The sequence below is a fragment of the Cyprinodon tularosa genome, unplaced genomic scaffold, assembly GCF_016077235.1.
Source record: "Cyprinodon tularosa strain WSP-4 unplaced genomic scaffold, ASM1607723v1 ctg424, whole genome shotgun sequence".
Taxonomy (NCBI): Eukaryota; Metazoa; Chordata; class Actinopteri; order Cyprinodontiformes; family Cyprinodontidae; genus Cyprinodon; species Cyprinodon tularosa.
In genome coordinates this window covers 83,883-103,537 of record NW_024039146.1, presented here as the reverse complement: position 1 = coordinate 103,537, position 19,655 = coordinate 83,883, and the positions used below count along the sequence as shown (strand labels likewise).

At 40.8% G+C, this 19,655-nt stretch overlaps 2 protein-coding genes across 12 annotated transcripts in view; one reads left to right on the top strand and one right to left on the bottom strand.

The window, feature by feature from the left end:
• The first annotated feature begins 4,125 nt into the window (after positions 1 to 4,125).
• On the top strand, positions 4,126 to 10,533 carry zgc:194990 (uncharacterized protein LOC568410 homolog). Of its 4 annotated transcripts, none has more exons than XM_038299327.1 (10): positions 4,126 to 4,305; positions 5,384 to 5,480; positions 5,834 to 5,932; positions 6,274 to 6,375; positions 6,457 to 6,615; positions 6,771 to 6,911; positions 7,154 to 7,205; positions 7,372 to 7,398; positions 9,061 to 9,087; positions 9,170 to 10,533. In XM_038299327.1, the coding sequence occupies exons 2-10, from the start codon at positions 5,418 to 5,420 to the stop codon at positions 9,727 to 9,729; spliced, it is 1,230 nt and encodes a 409-aa protein (XP_038155255.1). In that variant the 5' UTR covers positions 4,126 to 4,305; positions 5,384 to 5,417; the 3' UTR covers positions 9,730 to 10,533. The 4 variants fall into 4 exon arrangements, with proteins under 4 accessions (XP_038155255.1, XP_038155254.1, XP_038155253.1 ...); XM_038299326.1 differs by having other exon boundaries at positions 5,387 to 5,480; positions 6,274 to 6,381; positions 9,170 to 9,729; XM_038299325.1 differs by having other exon boundaries at positions 4,127 to 4,305; positions 6,274 to 6,381; positions 9,170 to 9,729.
• The window catches only part of itgb4 (integrin, beta 4), a 25,548-nt gene continuing 16,371 nt past the window's right edge, over positions 10,479 to 19,655 (bottom strand). For 2 of the 8 annotated variants that reach the window (XM_038299315.1, XM_038299323.1), the window contains 15 exons: positions 19,015 to 19,190; positions 18,764 to 18,944; positions 18,507 to 18,644; positions 18,245 to 18,427; positions 18,035 to 18,163; positions 16,939 to 17,094; positions 15,047 to 15,214; positions 14,812 to 14,961; positions 14,324 to 14,458; positions 13,210 to 13,359; positions 12,916 to 13,104; positions 12,668 to 12,823; positions 12,397 to 12,561; positions 11,289 to 11,408; positions 10,479 to 11,205 (listed from right to left, as the gene is read on the bottom strand). In XM_038299315.1, the coding sequence (XP_038155243.1) occupies positions 11,078 to 11,205; positions 11,289 to 11,408; positions 12,397 to 12,561; positions 12,668 to 12,823; positions 12,916 to 13,104; positions 13,210 to 13,359; positions 14,324 to 14,458; positions 14,812 to 14,961; positions 15,047 to 15,214; positions 16,939 to 17,094; positions 18,035 to 18,163; positions 18,245 to 18,427; positions 18,507 to 18,644; positions 18,764 to 18,944; positions 19,015 to 19,190 (2,324 nt within the window). In that variant the 3' untranslated portion in view covers positions 10,479 to 11,077. The remainder of the gene's footprint in view (positions 11,206 to 11,288; positions 11,409 to 12,396; positions 12,562 to 12,667; positions 12,824 to 12,915; positions 13,105 to 13,209; positions 13,360 to 14,323; positions 14,459 to 14,811; positions 14,962 to 15,046; positions 15,215 to 16,938; positions 17,095 to 18,034; positions 18,164 to 18,244; positions 18,428 to 18,506; positions 18,645 to 18,763; positions 18,945 to 19,014; positions 19,191 to 19,655) is intronic. The other 6 variants (XM_038299316.1, XM_038299317.1, XM_038299318.1 and 3 more) reach the window with 6 other exon arrangements.

The following is a 19,655-nucleotide window of genomic DNA, read 5'->3' as shown; positions in this document are numbered from 1 at the left end:
TGAATAGTTCAGTGATTAGTTCTGTTTGAAATGAATGAAAATAGTTATTTTAATGGTTATTGAGTCAGATATGTGGCGGTAATGTTTGGTTTATCTACAGGTTTTTATCTGTTACTGTGTAAATGGGTTTGGCTGTAATTTAAGGACAGATTCTAATATATCTGCAGGGTGGGGACTATAAATCTGATAGGAGTTTAATTTTTTTATTGCTGTTTTGCAGAATTTGCTTAACTAAGTATTTTTTGTTGTTGAATATTAGAGATTTTGCAGATATATTTTTTATGCATACATTGTTTAGATTTACTTATGTCTTTCTGCCCCTTTTATAGAATAGAATGTAATAGAAAATCTCTTTATTGTTCCACAATGGGGCAAATTTACAGCAGCAGAAAGATTATTGAAAATGGTCACACAAATGTGGACCTTAGAAAAATGTATTTAAAAAACAAACAAAAGAGTTCAAATATAAACAATAAAATACTCTACTGTAAAACGTTTCAGCAATATAAAACTGTGCAGCTGGAGAATAAATAGAATAAATATACAGCTATGGACATTTTTATAGTAATGGATATTTGAAAATAGCAGCAACATCAGAGATGTGCAGAATGACAGCAGCAGGTTATTTAACTGACTAAGGTTTCTATCATTACATTGGCTTTTATTTGTTCATGCTCCCAGTGGTTGTCCCCTTTATTCCACTCTGGATTCACATGAGTTTATTCTTTGTTCACTTTACAATAAAAAAAAGAAAGAAAAATGAAAAAGAAACAGTTTTGAAAAGTTCGTCGTTCATTCTCTTCCTGCTTTGTGTGTCAACTATCACGCTTAGTAAGCGGTAAAAGCCACCAAAGGATAGACCTGTTTGAATTCACATCCAAAGATCTTCCGGCCTTCTTATTTTCAAGGACTTCAAAGGATCCAGGCCAGGTAGACCGCCTCCTTGGAAGACGCAGCCTTAAATTCGAACAGAGCCATTGGCCACCCCTGTAGCCACCCCTACCGTTTTTTTCCCTCCAACACAGATGGTGGCAGCAGTAATACTCCCAAGTAAATGTTCAAAACATTTTATTTTTTTTGTGGTTAATTATACACATCAATATTCTAACATCAAGGATGATTAGTACAGAATGCATGCTCTTTTTTGTGAAATCATAGATAAATAACAATATTAATAAAAACGTATCAAATAATAAATCTATATAGATATTAGTGATTGTAAATATACATTTTATGCAGAATGTTTATTGATACAAGTAGGTAAGTAATGACCAAGGAAAAGATTTACGCCCCAGAACTCAAAACGGAATGAATTTTATCCACTATACCTTTCATCTAGAAATGACAGGTGTTTAAAAATATGCATCTATTTGTTAGCAAAGGCTGTAGGAAAATTTAGTTTTTCTTTATTTAGAAAATATTGATATTTTGCTCGTTAATTGTCCTGTTGGAACAGTTTAGACTGAACCTGAGGTTCTGGTGCCGATCCGCTGTCGGCCACCCCTCAGTGTACATAGGTTATTGCCTTATAAAAATGTTCTGGCTACGCCTCTGCTATTAGTTCAGTAAAATGTCTAGCTAGTGGCTTCTTCATCTATCGTGAGTAACTCCACTTAATAAAAACAAGCTTGTTTTAAACAAATATGCACCACTGAGAGACACACTTTCTTCTTATTTTTACTCAAGGCTTATTGGTTAAATGATTTTTGAGTTTTATATCAAAAAAAATATTTTAAAGAGTTTCCATTCCATCAATTATTTTGATTTTATTAATGTATATTATATGTTGATTTTTATCCTATTCTTTGAATAAATGTACATCATTTTCTAAATATTCAATCTGTTGTTATCATTATCAGTAGTAGATCAGTTACTAGTTATTTTAAACTTAGACTTTTAAGACTTTTATTTTGTTTAGCTCTCATGACATTTCCATTGGGAGAAAAAAACATGGTGCAGTTTGATGCAGAGACTGTGACATGATTTGGAGCAGGGGCAACCAATAAAAAATCAGCAGGGTCCGAATAAAGAAAATCAACAACAAGGAGACATTTTTAATTAATAATCTGTTACTTTAAACAGAATTTAACACTGAAATAAAATGAGGTGTTAATGCATCCATGTTATACATTGACTTTTTAAATGGTTGAGCCAAACATACTCTAAATGTGCAGGGTCATCTTTGAGCACGCTATTTCCCTTTTTTTCACTAGTTCACTACAGTTCTTCCAGCAGTCCACGCTTTCTCTGCTCTCTTTTTCTCATCTTCTTCTCCTTCTTTCTCATCGCCCGGCTTTCCACAGGTCTGTGTCTAAAAGTAGCAGCAGCAGCAGCAGCAACCCAGACTGACAGCAGCTCATTGGCTAATTTGTATCACGTGCAGCCGGGTGCTGGGCGCTCTGGACGGCTTTACCGTATTAAAAGGAGAAGCGGCACAAGTGAAAGTAGAAACTGCAGTCGGACTACATCTAGTAATTTATAAATGTTTTAAATCAGTTTGGGTCTGGTTAAGCCAGCAGGTGGATCTTGGCCGCTAATCTGGGACCTCTGATTGGGGGGGGGAGAAGCTGTTTCGTAATCTGCTGGACCTGCATTGAATGCTGCAACACCTCTTTCCATATACAATTTATAATGTTATGGGCTCGGAAGAGAAGCACCGATGATCCTCTCCACTGTTCTCACCACTCTTCTCATCTTCTTCCAGTCTGCGGTGCTGCAGCCTTGACACCACACAGTGAGACAGCTGGTCAGAACGCTCTCTATGCTGCTTCTGTAGAAGGTGGGGAGGATGGATGGGGACAGGTGGACTCTCCTCATCCTTCTCCTGAAGTACATGTGCTTTTGTGCCTTTTTGACCAGTGAGGTGGTGTTTACAGTCCAGGTGAGGGTGTCTGTGATGTGCACCCCCAGGAATTTGGTGCTGTTGATCACATCTACAGCTGAGCTGTTGATGACCAGTGGAGCGTGGTTAGGCTGGTTCTTCCTGAAGTCCAGGATGATCTCCTTTGTCTTCTCCACATTCAGGATCAGGCTCTTATCTCTGCACCAGCCCACCAGCTGCTCCACCTCCTCTCTGTAGCCCTGGTTGTTGTCGTCTCTGATGAGGCCCACCACCGTGGTGTCGTCTGCAAACTTCACGATGTGATTGGTGGTGAACCTGGGGACGCAGTCATGTGTCATCAGAGTGAACAGGAGGGGGCTCAGGCCTGTGCTTAGGATGATGACATCAGGGGTGTTCTGTCCGACCAGGACTGACTGAGGTCTGTTGGTGAGGAAGTCTAGCAGTCTTCATTTTAGTAGCCTTCTTACCAAATACTTTTTTACTCTTAACTGAGTAATTTATTTAAACCCTAAATTTTACTTTGAGTAAAAACAGAGCACATTTTTTGGCACTGGTAATATCTCATTCATATCATTTTTTAGGTCTTAATGTTTGTTCACTAATTATATTTTTCATGTCTAATGGCCAGTTAAAACCAAGTAAACAAAGCAATAAACAAAACCAGAATTATTTCTATATTTCTTATTTCAAAGAAATCTACCTTTTGTTTTGTTGGTGATTTTGTCCTATCTCAATAAGGTCGGACACCGCTGGTGTAAAGGTTATTTTATAGAGTCAGCTGGATGAATCAAACCTTCAGATCTGCTGCAGCAAAGAAGGGAGAATGTGCTTATTTCAAGAAAAAAATGACTTAGATTTCTTTTTTTTTTTTCAGATATGTGAAGGAGAATATCCTCATCATAAGACAACCTACTCCCTCCTTAACTCATATTAAAGCTCAGAGTTTTTATTGATTCACTGCAGCAGGATCTGCACAAGGATTTTGCATGGAAACTAGAGTGTTTTTGGCACAGGCTGGATTTGAAAAGCAGTTTAATATCCTTCAGTTATCCAGATTCCAGACACAGCCTGATGTAATTCCGATTAAAATTTCCAGAAATACCTCTAACTGTCATTTTTATTTTATTACATTTACTTATTTTTTTGTTTTAAAACAAGCGAAATGCAATAGGCCTATAATAATCAATGTGTATGTTAAGCGCTTTGTCATAATACAGAGGTTCATTTGGGAACATCCCTGTTCTCGGCTCCCTCTAGCGGCAGCTCCCTGGAACTGCACCTCTCTTAGGCGGTGTCAGATCAGGGCGCGCGGCGCGCGCTGTCTCGCGCCCCCAGCAGCTGAGCGACTCCTGTGAAGGATGGCGGAGCTCTGGTTCTGATTTAATCAGTCTTTGCTGAAAACATCTGAACAAAGGAGACCCTCGGGATCCCAGAAGCCAACGCATTCTCCAGATAAAACCAAGGTAAGAATAAATATTATTTAATCAAACGTCACACAGGAAAACAGATGTTATTGTTTCAAGAAAATGGCAGAATTTCGCTATAACTAATTTTTTTCTTCCATTTTGACGCCATATATGCCACCGTGTTTGCTTTGGTTTATTTATTTCATTATTATATAAACATCTCCATATTGATGCAGGACTTGTTGGCAGGGTTTACTCCTACAGAAAGTCACTACATGTGTTTTTGCTGCAGTGTCACCGGCGTTAATCCTGGATTTTCCTCTAATCTTCCAGCTCCTTTGCCACTTAAACACTCAGGCACCAATAAACACACTGTTCAGACAACGACTTAGTGGCAGATCCTCAGTTTCTCAGGCAGCTGCATCACGTTGCCATGATTTCATGCATAAGCAGGCATGCATCCTTCATTGCATACTGTTGGTGTTTAGAGTGAATAAAAAGTGATAGATTGCTGCAATACCTCAAGTCTTTTTCTTTTAAATCAGATTCATGTTTTTTTTTTTTTTAAGTCCACATTAATATCCTCAGCTGCATCTTTTTAGATTCTGCTTTGCAAATCCCCTCAGCACAACAAACCTGGCATGCAGGGGCGGACTGACATGCTGAATCAACAGCAAGCTGGTCCAACACCCCCCCACACCTCCCTTCTCCTCCTCATAGAGTTGTGCAGTAGCTCTCTACTGCTGCCTCACAACTCCAGGGAAATAAAGTTGCAATTTCAAGCTGCGGATCAAGATCCATCGACCCACACATGTCAGGAAATAGAGTGACTATGCGTTATTTTTGGCCAGTTTCAGTAATATTTCTGTGGTCTTGTTTGAACCGAGTGGGCGGTCCTCTGCCCCCCCCCACCCTTCTGTGTAATGACAGCTCAGGGTGCCTGATAATGAGCCCTCTGTGGGCTTTGAGCGCACAAAGTTCTGCAGTGCTCCTGCGTTTCTGTGCACACCTCCTAATAAATCTATTTGTGCTTTCTCATCACTTTCACTAAAGCTTGGTGTTGGGGGGGGGCTCCAACCCCCCCAGCTACTCACAGGATGTGTGCCAGTGTACTAAAGCTGTTTTATTATCGCAGCAGAGGGCATCGGCCTCGCTCTCCAGCCGCCAGCATGATGAAAGGCTGCCTACAGTTCCTTATCGAGCCGGCCAAGAAGCTCAAGATCCGACTCAAGGTATGGCACTCCGCTGTCAGGACGACCGACCTTCACTGACCTGTATGCACATGCATAAACTTTCGGGATAGGCGACCTGGACTTAAAATTTCCTCATGATTTCTGATTTTTATTATGATAAAGATAAAAGTGAAAATATAGCATTCTCTTTATCAGTTATAGTAGTAAAAACACTATTTTTAAAGACAATAGCAGTGGGAATAACTATCAAAACAACAAAAGCCATGCTGTCAGTTGTTTTTGATTTGTAAACATCATAAATTGAGGTTTATTTTTTTAGCTTTTTTTCCCCTAAAAAATAATCTAAATATTGCCTACAAACGACCTGTCATGACCTTCTGCTTCTCTTCAAGGAATCTCGCAAGAGAGTGAAGCAGGACAAGAAGGAGCCGCTGGTGGAAAGTCAGTTATTTATTATGGAGCTGGGTCGGGAGCTGAACAGGATCTGCCAGGTGAGCCTTTCCTTTTGCTCCCTCTGAGGTGCAGCCCTGCATAAAATCTCACCCTATAATGACTTTAATTAACCAGAGATTCAGGGTAGCGCCATGTTTACACCCAAAAATGTCTAATAAAAGAATATGACATGTTTAAATTGGTTTGATTCAAAAGAGAAATTATTATTCCCACCATAATTCTCATTTATAAAAGGTTAAAATTCAAAGAAAACCAACTGAAAATAGTTGTAATTTGCAGCTACTAATTCTGCAGAATGTGGTTTAGTTCTTTTTTCCATGGATATGGAGCTGACATTAAGGGAGAACCAGAGGCTGACTCTTATTCCTTCATTTCTCAGAGATCAAACATCCTCAGCCACATCTGGACAGGTGAGGACATCTGGTCTGCCAGCATTTGCAGAGACTTCATCGTGGACTGGGCTGCTGTGCTGGAAAAGAGGGTGCAGGTACCAGCGAGGCGTCAACGCTCGTTTTGCCAGCCAAAACGAAATACTAAAAATGTCTCCTGGTCTTTCGTTCAGCACAAGATCATGCCATCTGAGTACCAGTACGAAAAACCAGCAAAGAGGGACTGGAAGGGGCACCTTCTCTGCATGTTGGAGTCAGAGGGCGAATACGACATGGGGCCGTACAAACGGGTCATCATGGACTGGACCCGGGAGATTAAAAGCAGGGCTCAGGTGAATGCTCAACACAAAGGCTGTGAGTCAAAGTGATTAAAGTCTGACCCAGTTCCCTGAATGTGTCTGATCAAGATGATTACCATAAACCTTGATAATCTGCTGGTCATATCTGAAGATAACAGCATTCCTGGTCTCTGGTTTGTTGTCACTAGGCTCCTGTCTGGCCAGGTGAGCCGGTGCTCATGATGTTGGATGATCTGGAATTCCAGTGGAAGAGAGGCCGCCTGCCCAACCTGCTCCCAGCCATGGAGCTCATCATGCTGGCTGTGCTGAATGCTGACAGCCCAATAAAGGTCTGGACGGGTGTCAGTGTTTGTTTCTCTTTCTATATCCTGCTTTTATGTGTAGCTACTGAGTTTTATTCTGAGCCAGATAGAGTGAAAACACAGCAGATCTGTTTTCAGGTCAGTAGTAACAGGCTCTTAAGAGGGATAAAACTCTGTATGTGTGCTGCATGATATCAAGTCATGCTAATCTCTTTATCTGACTGTCCAGTTCACCTTGGCCTGATTTCGCTTTATGTTTCTGTGTGTAGGAGGATGTGACTAAACAGTGGCTGATGAAAAAGCAGAGGAGCCAGAGGATTGGTGAGTCGAGAGGAAACCAATCTGTTAAAGCTAAAATTAAAGCTGGATCAGGATGCTCACATTGTGCAGCTATCCTTGTTTAACTTCTGCATACAAGCTGCTAAAATACAGCCACAACAAATTAGGGTTGTCTCACTGAAATAATGTTTTGATGTTTTTCTTTCAGATGCAGTCCGCTACATCCCACACGGTGGTAAGTTCACATGTGGGTTGTGAAAGCGAATGGAATAATGTCTACAGTCAATACTGTTGAATAAAAATCCTAATACAATCATATAAGGATGCAGAAAAAAAAGAGAGACCTCAGCAAAAACCAAAAAACAGAAAAGGTTGCCTGACTGGTTTATGTGATATGTTGATTGCAAAATCCAAATATACCTAAAAAAAACGGAAACCCTTTTTTTCCCCAGGAGGTGTTTAATGTTTTCCCGACTAGATGTGGCATATTGATCCGGTGCAGTTCAGTCATGGTTTCAGTAACATAATAGAAAGAGGAAAGGGGAAAAAAACCCATAGATTATTTGTCTATTTAGGCTGCCTCTCTGGGAAGTGTGGATCAATTAAATGATTAATCAAGTTATTGTAGCAGACGTTTCTGTAAGCTGAGGATTTGAAAATTATTTTAAAAAAGGAGATCATTCCTATTTGAAAATATTCAAATATGTCTAAAATCCTGATCCTATGATCAAGATTTTTTTTTTTTACAACTATATAATTATGCGTGAGAACTATCCAGCAGCTTATTGTATTATGAATTAAAATAAGAGATTATCCCTTGGTTCTTGGTGGAGGAGCCAAGCTTATGACAGAGGAACCTCAACCAGGTAGGTTAACCTGACAGTTTTCACTTTATAACCTTCACCATTAAATATCATGAAGGATAGTGTGCTTCCTGGTCCTAGATGAGAGGTCTTGAACAGGGGTTCCGCGATCCCAAGGGGGTCCTTGGAGGTACCGCATGGGGGTCACAAAAATTTGGATTATACTTTTTTTATATTCCCCCCTGTAATTTTTTTCCACTAATTGAAAAGTTTTTGATTACACATTAACATGACTTCAACACACTGTAGTGTGTTCAGTTATCAATGCACACATTCAGCGACACACAGGGGCTCTTTCAAGCTGGGCACCGTTTCATTCATAACACCTGTCTCATCAGCAAGGAATCAGAATCAGAAATACTTTAATAATCTCAGGGCGAAATTACTTTCATTACATTACTCCATATGTAATAGTGACTATAGGACCAGTTTGATAGAACACAATTTCATACAATATATATAATTAGAGGGTACCCGCTCCATCTCGCCATCAGTTTGGTGTCCTTGGCCTGGAAAATGTTGAAGACCCTTGTCCTAGATGAATACTGTCTATTTTAATAGGGTATCTTTATTTTCTTTTTTAAGCAATATTTATTTGGACAAAGATGACTTCAGTAATGGCTAAGCTAGTGTTTGTGCTAGTACTTAGCTCAAATGGATACCATCCAAAATTTATGTAGTTTCCTATTTAAAGGAGCAAAATGTGTTATATTTGTAGTTAGGGTGTTGCTGGTATATTAACTAAGGATATTGCTCTTTCGGTATGCTTATTTAACCAAGGTATTGCTGGTTGTTTTAGACAAGTTACTGTTAGTTTATTGAGGAAAACTATCGGCTCAGCTGCAGGTCCAGACAAACAAAATCTTATCAATTATGAACTAATACTGAAGGAAATGTATAAGTCTGTGAACACAAGACTCCATGAAGTCCATAAAATGAATGCTATTTGCAGGGTTGAGCAGGTTAAACATCAGATTATAACTAGTTGGATTCTAACATTTATCAGGTGTAACGAGTCTTTTTCCTCTTTACAGTTTGGAACTGGATTTGCGAGGCATCAGGTATGAAAAACATTTACCTGATTGATCACAGGTAGTTTAAATTCAGCCTTTAATTGCTTTTCTCTGCTGCATGGCTCTACAGAGGATATCACCCTGGACTCAGAGTCTGCTAACCCCAACTTGCTCATCTCTGATGATGAGAAACGCATGCGTTGCGGTCTGGAGCGCCGCGTTGTCCCACCCTGTCAGGGGCGCTTCGACGGATGGTGGTGTGCTGTGGGAAAGGAGGCCTACGCCTCCGGACGCCACTACTGGGAAGTGGAGGTAGGCGAGAGAGACTGGCGTCTGGGTGTTGCCAAAGCATCCGCTGTGAGGCAGGGCTTCCGCTCCCTGAACACAGACACGGGGTACCTGACCATCCGGCTGGAGAGAGGCACGGATCTGAAAGCTCTGACCGTGCCCGCTACCCTTCTACCCCAAAATCTGATGCCCAGAAAAGTCGGGGTGTATCTGGACTATGAGCTGGGCCAGCTGTCCTTCTACGATGTGGAGAAGCGGTCACACATCTACACTTACAATGAAAACTTCACAGAGGAACTGTACCCTCTGTTTGGGACCGTGGAGGTGGTCAAAGATCTGGTGATCCGACCTGCAGGCGTCCGACAGCCATGCCTCTGTCCCGGGCCGTGCCTGTGGACCTGAATGCCATGCAGTAACCACCCGGACTCTCTGCAGCCCTCTGCTTTGTGCTGAGGTGCCTCATGAGATCAGGATCAAGAACTGCCATTCATCCATATTGTTTTCGTATTTTTTTGCCTTCATGGACACATAGTAAAATGGACTCTTTGTAACTTACAGATTAATGTTTGTCAGGTAAAAAGTGTCAGGTAAAACAGAGTGTCAGGTAAAAAAAAATAGACATTTTTGATGGCTCTTTTCACAACACATAATAGATTAGATTTTCATACAGCACATTTTTCATAACTTCAACTCTAAAGTCAAAGAGTCTCTCGGTGCAGCCAGCCCTCCACAGATATAATCAGACTGGACTGACGCATGTGAGCTCTTAATCTCTGCGTGATGCTTCTTCTAAAGCCTGCTGCAAACATTTCCAGGCATGAGCTTGTTAATGCACCCCTGCTGTTGTTTATTTTCTGTGCAAAATGTAAGGATGGTAAATCTGAGTGAACTATAAATGTCCGATTCTGTCTGTAAAATGAGAGTGAGTCAATGATAAGTAGTCGTGTTTTATCATAAATCTTTATTAAGTGCAAAATAAATGATGTACAAAAATGCTAAAGAAAAATTGGACCTGCTTAGATGTAAATTACGTGAAATGTAAAAATGTTTACTGGATGTCTTTTTGATGCACTGCTCATTATTATTCAGTAAATTTATTAAGAAAAGGATCTAAAATGTCTTTAAAAAAAAAAAGCCTTTTCAAAGTTTGAACCCAAAGTACAGTAGAACCTGAAGCAAAAGCAAATACAATCTTTCTGTCTTCAACCATCCTCTCCCTATCATGTCTTCCATTCTTCTAATGTTAATCCACTGAAGCAAAATATAAAAAATATGCCACGTATTAGCCACGCAAAGAAAGGAAATACATAAAAAAATACAGCTGTATTGAAGTGCAGATATTTTAAATGCGATTTTTCTGATTCCCATGTCTTAAAAACTCCCTCTGGGTTTGTCTTGCGTGGATGTAAATAAGCAGGAACCAAATTCAAAAATATAAAAGAAGTCTGAAATAGGTGTATATATTGAGGAAAAATGTGTTAACACACAATAATATAATTTATAAACAAAAAAAGAACACTGTGAGCCTCTTAGAAACATCTCAATTTTAACAAGGACCTAATAAGATCTTGGATAACAGAACAGGAACTGCAGGGAAAGGTTGCTTTAAGGCTGCAGTTTGTAACAAAGATAAAAACCTTATTTTATCTCACACTCTTACCCTATACACACACAGATATGTATGTGCACACGCTCTGGAAATCTTTGGCTTCCTGATTGGTCTAGAAGTTGCTATTATGGGAGCAAGTTTTTAGGACTCATAAAACATTCTCTTTGTGACAGTCGTTCCTCCCACGACGCCCCTCTGAACCACTTCCCTGGTCACCTGACGGCTCACCATGCCTCCAGTCTCCGTGAGCTGAGTCATCATCATCCCATCTGTTCAGCAGAGTGGTACGAAGTGAACACAGCAGATCAAAAGGGAGACGGGATCCATTTTTTTTATTTTTTTGTTTTCTTACCTGAGAAATATGGGTCGTTAAGCATGGTGTGGGTGACGTTTGTTCTGGTGGTGACTTCTGTTGGCATTTGGAAAACCTCCCTCCTCGTCACCGACTGGTTGCTGTACTGAGATAAGGCACCTACAGGGCATAGTGAGGGCCAAAAGAGTTGTCATTTAGGTGGAATCTAAAGTGTAAAAGCCCACTTTTTTTTATATGAAAATCAAAGCTTTATAAGCCAGTCACTCATGGAAACCTTTACTGCAATAACAGCTGCTTTTCTTTTAGGGTTTGTCTACATCTGAAACCTAATTTTTTTTATTTCTCTTGGCTTCTGCTCAGTTAGAATGGTCAATTTTTCAGTTTATCCACATAATCTTATGTTGAATTAACCTGGACTCTAACTGAGCCATTCTGACCCATAAATATGCTTTGACTCAAACCATTTGATTGTAGCTCTGCTTGGACATTTAGGCTTAATGTTCAGCTGGAGGAAAGATGTTACTTTCATCCAAGATCTCCTTGTATTTGTATCTTTTATAAGATGCTTCTCCCGTCTTTCTTTAAACAATAGGGGCCTTCTTGCCATTTTTCTTTAAAGGGGAATTTTGTATTTTTTTTACATTGGGCCCTTGACGTCATACATGCGCCGCTTTGTTTAAAAAAAATAGAAATATAAAATATATAACTGCGGATGTCTGGGGGACAGTGATTCGCCTACATGTTATGAATGCTGGTGTACCATAAAATATTAATTATGAACAGTTTAGTTTGTGCCTTCAAGTCGTTGCCCATAGGAAGACGTTACTTGGATATAACCTAACGGAATATCTTCAGAACAGTTCCAAATAACACAAAACTCATATGGGTGAATAGAACATGATGTCATAACGTAAAATCAAGGGCCTAATGTAAAAAAAAAAAAAGGCGTTCCCCTTTAAAGGCTGGAATGATGTAGTGGCTTATGAATAACTGTCAACCTCTCAAAAGCTTCTCCCACCTGAGCTGTAGATCTCTGCAGCTCCTATAGAGCTACAATGACTCTCCTTTTGCTTCTGACTCTCTCTCTGGAGAGTTTGCAGTTTAACAATTTCTCATTTCTGCACTTCAGTCCTTCATAATCTCTTACCTCCATCCTGAGACTCGATGGTAATGATGCCTTCCCTCTCGGGACCAAAACCCTGCGTGGTGCGAGCCTGAACCTTGAACTTATACGGAACATTCTCAGTCAGGTTGGGGACAGTCAGGCTGGTCTCTGCGGTGTCACCGTTTACTTTGAAGGTGCGCAAATCACCTAGAAAAAAAAAAACCCCAAACAAACAACGAATGATAATTACACCCTGAGATATTAGAGACATGTATGGCAAACAGTATAGATTTTTTTTTAACATTTATTTTACCTCCACCATGCAGCTGTTCGCAGGTCACAACATAGCCTAGGATATCTCCATTGGGTTTACGTGGTTTGTCCCAGGTGAGCTGCAGCGAGTCGGGACTCAGGGCCGTGAACACCAGGGGACCTGGAGCACTGGGCGTACTCAGGGTGAACGGTGAGCCTGGACAGAGCAGAGGCACCAAAACCCATTATGGTAACAATGAATACATGATCGTGTTTATAAATAAAAGTGTAGGTAATCAGAGCCGGCACCTGGCATAGGACTGAGGGGGCTCTTAGGGTCCACGGCTGACTCGATGGTGATGACTCCCTCCCGTTCTGGACCCCAGCCCTCCTGACTCTGAGCCTTCACCTTAAACAGGTAGGAGTGGTTGGGCAGCAGGTCATGGATAACTACAGAGTTCTCTGCTGGGTTCGTCACATTGATGCGCTTCGTCTCGCCTGCAGAAGACAAACTGATGAATGCTTTGGACCTGCTAAGTGCAGAACATGGATGATATGACCTGTTGATTTAAACTAAACAGGAATCAAATGCATTATTCGTACCTCCATTGAGCAGCTGGTACAAAACAGAGTATCCCTGGATGTCTTTCTCACAGTGTGGCTCCTGCCAACTAACTTTAAGCGCAGTTGGTCCCAGAGCTGAAAACACCAGTCTGCTGGGGGTGTCTGGTACACCAGGAGAGAGTCGAGCATCTGTTAAAAACAGCAAAATAAGATATATCTGTGAGAAAAGCTTAGAAATCTGTTATTTTCTTTGCATTAATCCATTCATAAGCACTATGTTTGAGCATACCTTTATATATGTATATATAAACTGTTACCAATTTTAAAATGTTTAATTTTATGAAATAGGACAGATTATGATTACTGATTTAACTGAAATGTCCTTAAGGACAAAGACCACATGATCTGATAGGTGATGGGAGGTCTGGACGCAAAATTAAACGACTCATTAATGAGAGTCAGTTCATTTCAATTTTAAACATCATAATCTCTCTAAATTAATTCTTTATGTCACACATTTTATCCATCTTAACGCAGCAAACCCACACTGGAAAAAAACGATCTAGAAATATGTACAAATTTCTTAAATTCAGTGTATTTACCCTTAATTTGAGTACCGTAGGTAAATGAGGTAGTTTACCAATGGAATGAGTATTTTTACTCTTGAAATAAGATCAGATAACATGCACTTCAAATAAGACAATGCAATTGTGTTTTCTTATTTTAAGTGTAAATTGTCTTGTTCCATTGGCAAAATGTCTTTTTTAACTCCTCAATCCAGGAACAAATTGACTTATTTAAAAAAAATAAAAGACTTATCTAGATTTCAATTTTTTCCAGTACAGACCTATTTTATACATGTCTGATAATTATTCCCCTTTCTCAAACAATAAAAATGCAGAAAATCTTAAAATAATGGAGCAGCATAAAACATTGTGCTGACAAACAATATAAAATAGTTCCTTTTTTCAGCAGCAAGCAGCAGATGCCAACTCTCCATTGACCGCAGATGCATAAAAGCAACATAATGTGGCGACTGGGCTTCCCTCTGCTGATGCCACCCTGCATAACCACCGGTATCAAAAACCACCACTGACAAAAAGGTTTGCTCTTGAAAATCCTCTGCCTTCATGCATGCATGTGGGAGACTTACCATGGATCACTCTGTCCAGCCTGTATAAGGCCTCATTGACCTCTGAAGACTGAGTCCTGGCCCTGGAACCCTGAGACAGGCTGTAGCTGTACTGGTTCTGAGAGCTGCTCTGCAACCCAGTGTAGCCGAACCCACCTGATGGCGCATTTAGCAGAAGGAAGAGGAAGAAGGAATGGAAGAAAGATGAAAATAAACAAGGGGACGAAGCATCAGGTAGAACAGAAGGAAAACAGAGAGCAAGAGACAAAATGGGAGGGAGAGAGAAAGAGCGATAGTCAGCATAGCTCCTGCAAAGTTTGAATAAATAAGCCTCCTGTGCAGCCAACAGCCCCAACCAATGTCCACAAGCTGTCAGGTCCATGCATTCATACAGGTAACCTTCCCTGTTCTTCTTATTTTTGCATTAACATAACATCTGCCTCCAGGATCAACAAGAGGAATATTCTCATAATCAATGAAATCAGTACAGAAGCCTGATGGAAACGTACCCAGATCTGGGAACTGGTTCGTCACATCTCCCATGACGATGGAGTCCCGAATATTTTCTTCTGGGTAACCTCTGTTCTCTGATCGCTTCCTCATGTGGACTTCCGTTGTATGCGTCCCTCCTCCAATCATCTCGTGTCTGCGAGGGCTTCCTGCGTATTGAAACAGAGCAGGCATTACATCATGACGTTCTTCCAAACTGGTTCTCAGTACCAGTACCTGCTCCATCTTCCTTACCGGGCCCAGACATGTAGGTGGTGTGTGTCTCTGTGGTGAAGGAACCGCCTGCTCCCTTGTAGTTGGAGCTCAGAGTGGACATCGGAGAGGATGAAGCAGAAAGGTTGCGCGTTGATGAGCCTCCCGGGAAAAGGAAGCCCTGATCCCACTTTCCATTCATCATGTAATCTGTAAGACACAACAAAGCATAGAGGTAAAAGCACAGGTTCTACACACTATCCTTCATTTTTAGCATTCCACAGCTCCAGTGATGGGAAGCACCTAAAAGCAGCGAGCCACTGTTGGTTCCTTAACAGCCTAAACTCTTAAAGTTTTCACAAAGAGCACCAGAGATATAGCAAATGTTTGTAATGTGGAAGAAGAAAATATCTCTTAAGATTGTTGCATTTCCTTCAGTTAGAATTTTACAGAGGTACCGAAAGAAAAGAGAAACAAAGTAGTTTCCAATATTTGCATTTACCAGACTACTGAACTTATAAATGGATGGAAATACATCCTGATGAAAAAAAAACGCTTTAAATTCTGGTTTTGCTTTTTTTTGTAAAATCCCACTGGTCCATAAAACAGAAAAGAGAACTACTACTGGTCTCATTAAAGGTCCGACAAGAAGAACATCCACACAGATGTTAGGGTTTCTGAAGGATCCACGGTTGAATATTGGCGTCACTGGAGCCTCATCATTCCCTTAGCATATTATTCATCAACCCAGGCGTAGCCAGAAAATTTTAATAGGGATGGCCAGTGAAAAGCTATTGTACACTGAGGGGTGGCCAAAAGAGGATAGGCGCCAGAACCTCAGGGTCAATCTACACTGTTCCAACAGGAACAACCACTACATCCATGTTTTCTAAATAAAGAAAAACTATACTTTCCTACAGCCTTTGCTAACAAATAGATGCATATATTTAATTATCCGTAATTTCTAGATAAAAGGTAGTAAAAGGTAGGGGACAAAATTTCTGGGGCAAACATCCTTTACATTTTCATTTTCATTATTTACCTACTTTTATCAAAAAATGTTCTGCATAAAAGGTATATTTACATGTACTAAGATATACATTAAATTGATTTTAAGTTATTATTAAAGTAGTAATTATTTATGATTTCACTGAAGAATCCTAGATGACTTGCAGAGAATTTTCTATTTACCCCATATAACACAAAACTTAGTTCTGAAGTGAGCATGAATTCTGTATATATCAACTTTGGATTGAACCGGTTCAATGGCTGGGCAGATCAAATGCATGTACATCACATTGCTTCCTTCATTAATTTAAAAAAAATGATGTCGAAATTGTTACCATTTCCATCCTTAATGTTTCTTCTCTAATTTTCCTTGGTCCATTTCAAATCACAATAAAATATGCTGATGTTTGTGACTGTGTGGTGAAAACAACCAAGGTTGGACACACACAATAAATCTATAAGGCACTGAATGTGTTTCTGCATGTTTCATGAAATGCTACTAAAGAAGAAGAAGAAGAATAAAAAGCCAAATGTAGCTGCAGATGAAATTCTCATCTTTGAAACTGAAGAACTGACCAGAACTGACTTTTTCTTCATTCCGTACCACAACAGCACAGCAGGAAGCTTCCTCTAGATCAACACTACTCAAGTGAGATGGGGAGAGGACAGAGAGGGGCAGGGGTCTGAAAAAGCCTGGATCATCAACTGGAGGTGGGGCAGTTGATGCCAACGTTCAATGCTGTTCAGCCGGTGGGAGAATAGACGTGAAAGGTGCAAAAAACCAGACGAGGATTGAAGCCTGAAATGCAGCTGTAGAGAAACGACCTCAATGCCCCATTGGCAAAGTAACCGGCCGTGCATAGCAGCTGGCATGCTCGCTGTCTGCCTGTCTTAGCAGTCGATCTTGTGGGGGGGGTTGTCTTCACCTGGCAGGGGCGTCTGGTAGGAGCCGGGGTGGGGAACCTCATCTGAGCTCATCTCTGTGTCTGTGCTGAGCCGACTGGGGATGACCTCCACTCGCTTTTTCCATGACACTTGACGGAGATCCAGGTTTGACCCCACCAACTTGACATACTGCCAGCCTTGATTGCGTGGTCACAGAAGAAAAGCAGCGATTGCAGGGATAGATTGGCAGGGAAGAAGGGCTTGATTTACTACACATGGAACAACAAATTACTTTATCTCATGTTAGTTTAGGAAAGTCCTTATTGTCTCAAAGGAGGACAAGTAACCAGCAAAGATAATAAACAGGAGCGACAGGAGGTCTATAGGATGGAGAGCTTGAGGTTAGTCATTGTAAAGCATGAGGCCATATAGACAGAGACGCATCGGGACAAGATTCGTTGCTCTCCCAGTTTGGAGTGTTGTCTACAGCTATTATGTCTGCCAGATGGAGATAATAAAAAAGCAGAACCATGAGGAGAAGGAGTTCAGTTCTGACGCTCTGTGTGAGCCTTTAAATGTGAGGACGGGAGCCGATGCCTGGCCTTTATTCAAAACCAACACAAAGATAAAGATTACAGGATATATCTGCTGCACACTTTTTTCCCCCATATATTTTCTACCACATGGGGTTTTGAAGAGCCTCAGTATAGAGAGTGAACTGAAACAACTTGATTTAAAATTTTCCAGAAAATGCGTACTTCCTGAGTCTGGCACATGCCTGCTTTTATTTTGCCAAATATGCAGCAGTGCATTCCATCAGTTAAACTGCTTTCATTATAACCACAAACCTTTTATTAGGGATTTATTGGATAGACTATCATGCATTCCTGTTGAGTGGAAAATGTATATATGATATGATTTTAATTGTTTATACAAATCTGAGAACCGTAGTATTTGTTTGTACTTTTGGCCTTTTATGCATCATGCTGCAAAAATGTACTTCTGATTGGACGGGGAAGCTGCTCTTATTCACACCCCTCCCTGTTTTGGACTCTCTATATAAAACAGCAATTAAATACATTGGGAATTTCAGGGAGTTTTGAGTTTAAAAGCGATGTTTTGGTTCTTGGTACCCACCGTCACCAGAGACACTCGGTGCCTTAGAGCTTGTTGGTGACTTCATCACATCACTGCTGTACATCAGGTAGCTGTCATATTCATCTCCTGCCTCTGCATCCACAATAGGGACATCTGGAATGATGGGAACTACAGACAGGAGTGAGGAGGAGTTAATTTCGTCCAGTTGAACCAGATTGAAGAACCCAAATTTGCTTGGTGCAAACTGACTGGATAGAGGTCTGGCAGGCTGTGATGCCAAGTTGATGGTAGCATCTCTGAAGGGGCCCCAGCCAACGCTGTTCTGGGCTCGAACTTTGTACTGATAGGTTTGGGCGCTCTGGAGGTTTTCTATCAGCAACATCCGCTTCTTTGGGTTGTCGATCTTGACCTTTTTGGCTGCTCCAACAGGTTCTGTTTGAAAAGAAGACAACAGACTGGATAATGCAACACATCTGAGTACGGTTTTACCATTTAGAGGAAAATGTCTTACTCATTTCATCATCCATCGGCGTGTAGATGACCTCATAAGCTGTGATGTTGCCGTTGGTCTCTGCAGGCTCTGCCCAGCTGACCTGAGTAACGGTTGGACTGATGACGTTAAATGCCAGACGACCGGGTTCACCAGGCACTGCAGGAAAACAGAGTCCAAAGCACACCACATTACTTCTAGATCCAGAGCCAAACTGGAGAACCAGTCTCTCTCCGTTCATGTCTCATAGCAGTGAACTTTGATTTCTCAGTGATTACCGTCTTCGAGAGTTTGACAGGAAACCACATCGGTTTCAAGGCCGTCTCCAAAGGCATTATAGCCACATACTCGCATCTCATAATCGCAGTAGGGGTACAGATTCGTCAGCTCGGCTTGAGGTGTCTTCACGTCAAGAACCTGGGCGTCTTTCTCAGGGTCGCCATAGATCCAATACTTGACCTAGCGTTCGAACACAGTCTCAGAGACTGCAGCTGCGACTGAGATATGGAAACTGATCAGTGAGGCATACCTTGTATCCCAGAATGTTATTCTGTAGTGAGTCCCAGTTCAGACGGATGTTTTTGGGTCCGGTCGCTTTGGACTTAAGGTTCCCTGGAGGGAGAAGGAGACCGCCAGGGGAGGCACACTTTGGGCTCTCGTAGCCCTTCGACTGAGTCTGCGCTATTTCTGGAGATCTTGGTACTGCTGGAAGAATATAATGTTCCAAGAAACAAAGTCAAGCAGCAATACTGAGCAAGCTCATCAAACTGGATCAGTAGGTTGCAGAAGTATTCATACCATTTGAGTTTTTTCCAATGTTTAATATATTATATCTAAGAGACCAACAAAAGTAGCTTTTTAGCTCTATTTGATCAGCCTCTAAACCCCATAAAAAAGAACACCCAAAGCATGATGCTGACACCACTCTACTTCACCTTGAGTGCTAATATTTTCTTAATTTGTAAGGACATTTTGAAAGTAATTAGTGGCTCTAGATATTTTAAGGTCATACAAATAAAGGGAGTGAAGATAATAAATCAATTAATAATAACAAATCTATATTTTTTGTTGCTTTTACTGCTCCATCATGTAAAACCCCAAAATGTGATTCAAGGGGTGTGAATACTTTTCAGAGAAACTGGAACTAATGTGGTGTTGTTATGGAGCTAT

Excerpts from the sequence above, each read along its gene's own strand:
- zgc:194990 (XM_038299324.1), top strand. The coding sequence starts at position 5,346 with ATGTGTGCCAGTGTACTAAAGCTGTTTTATTATCGCAGCAGAGGGCAT. Across the intron at positions 5,481-5,833 it reads AGCTCAAGATCCGACTCAAG|GAATCTCGCAAGAGAGTGAA; the intron begins GTATGGCACTCC and ends CTTCTCTTCAAG. Across the intron at positions 7,399-9,060 it reads CCGCTACATCCCACACGGTG|TTTGGAACTGGATTTGCGAG; the intron begins GTAAGTTCACAT and ends TCCTCTTTACAG.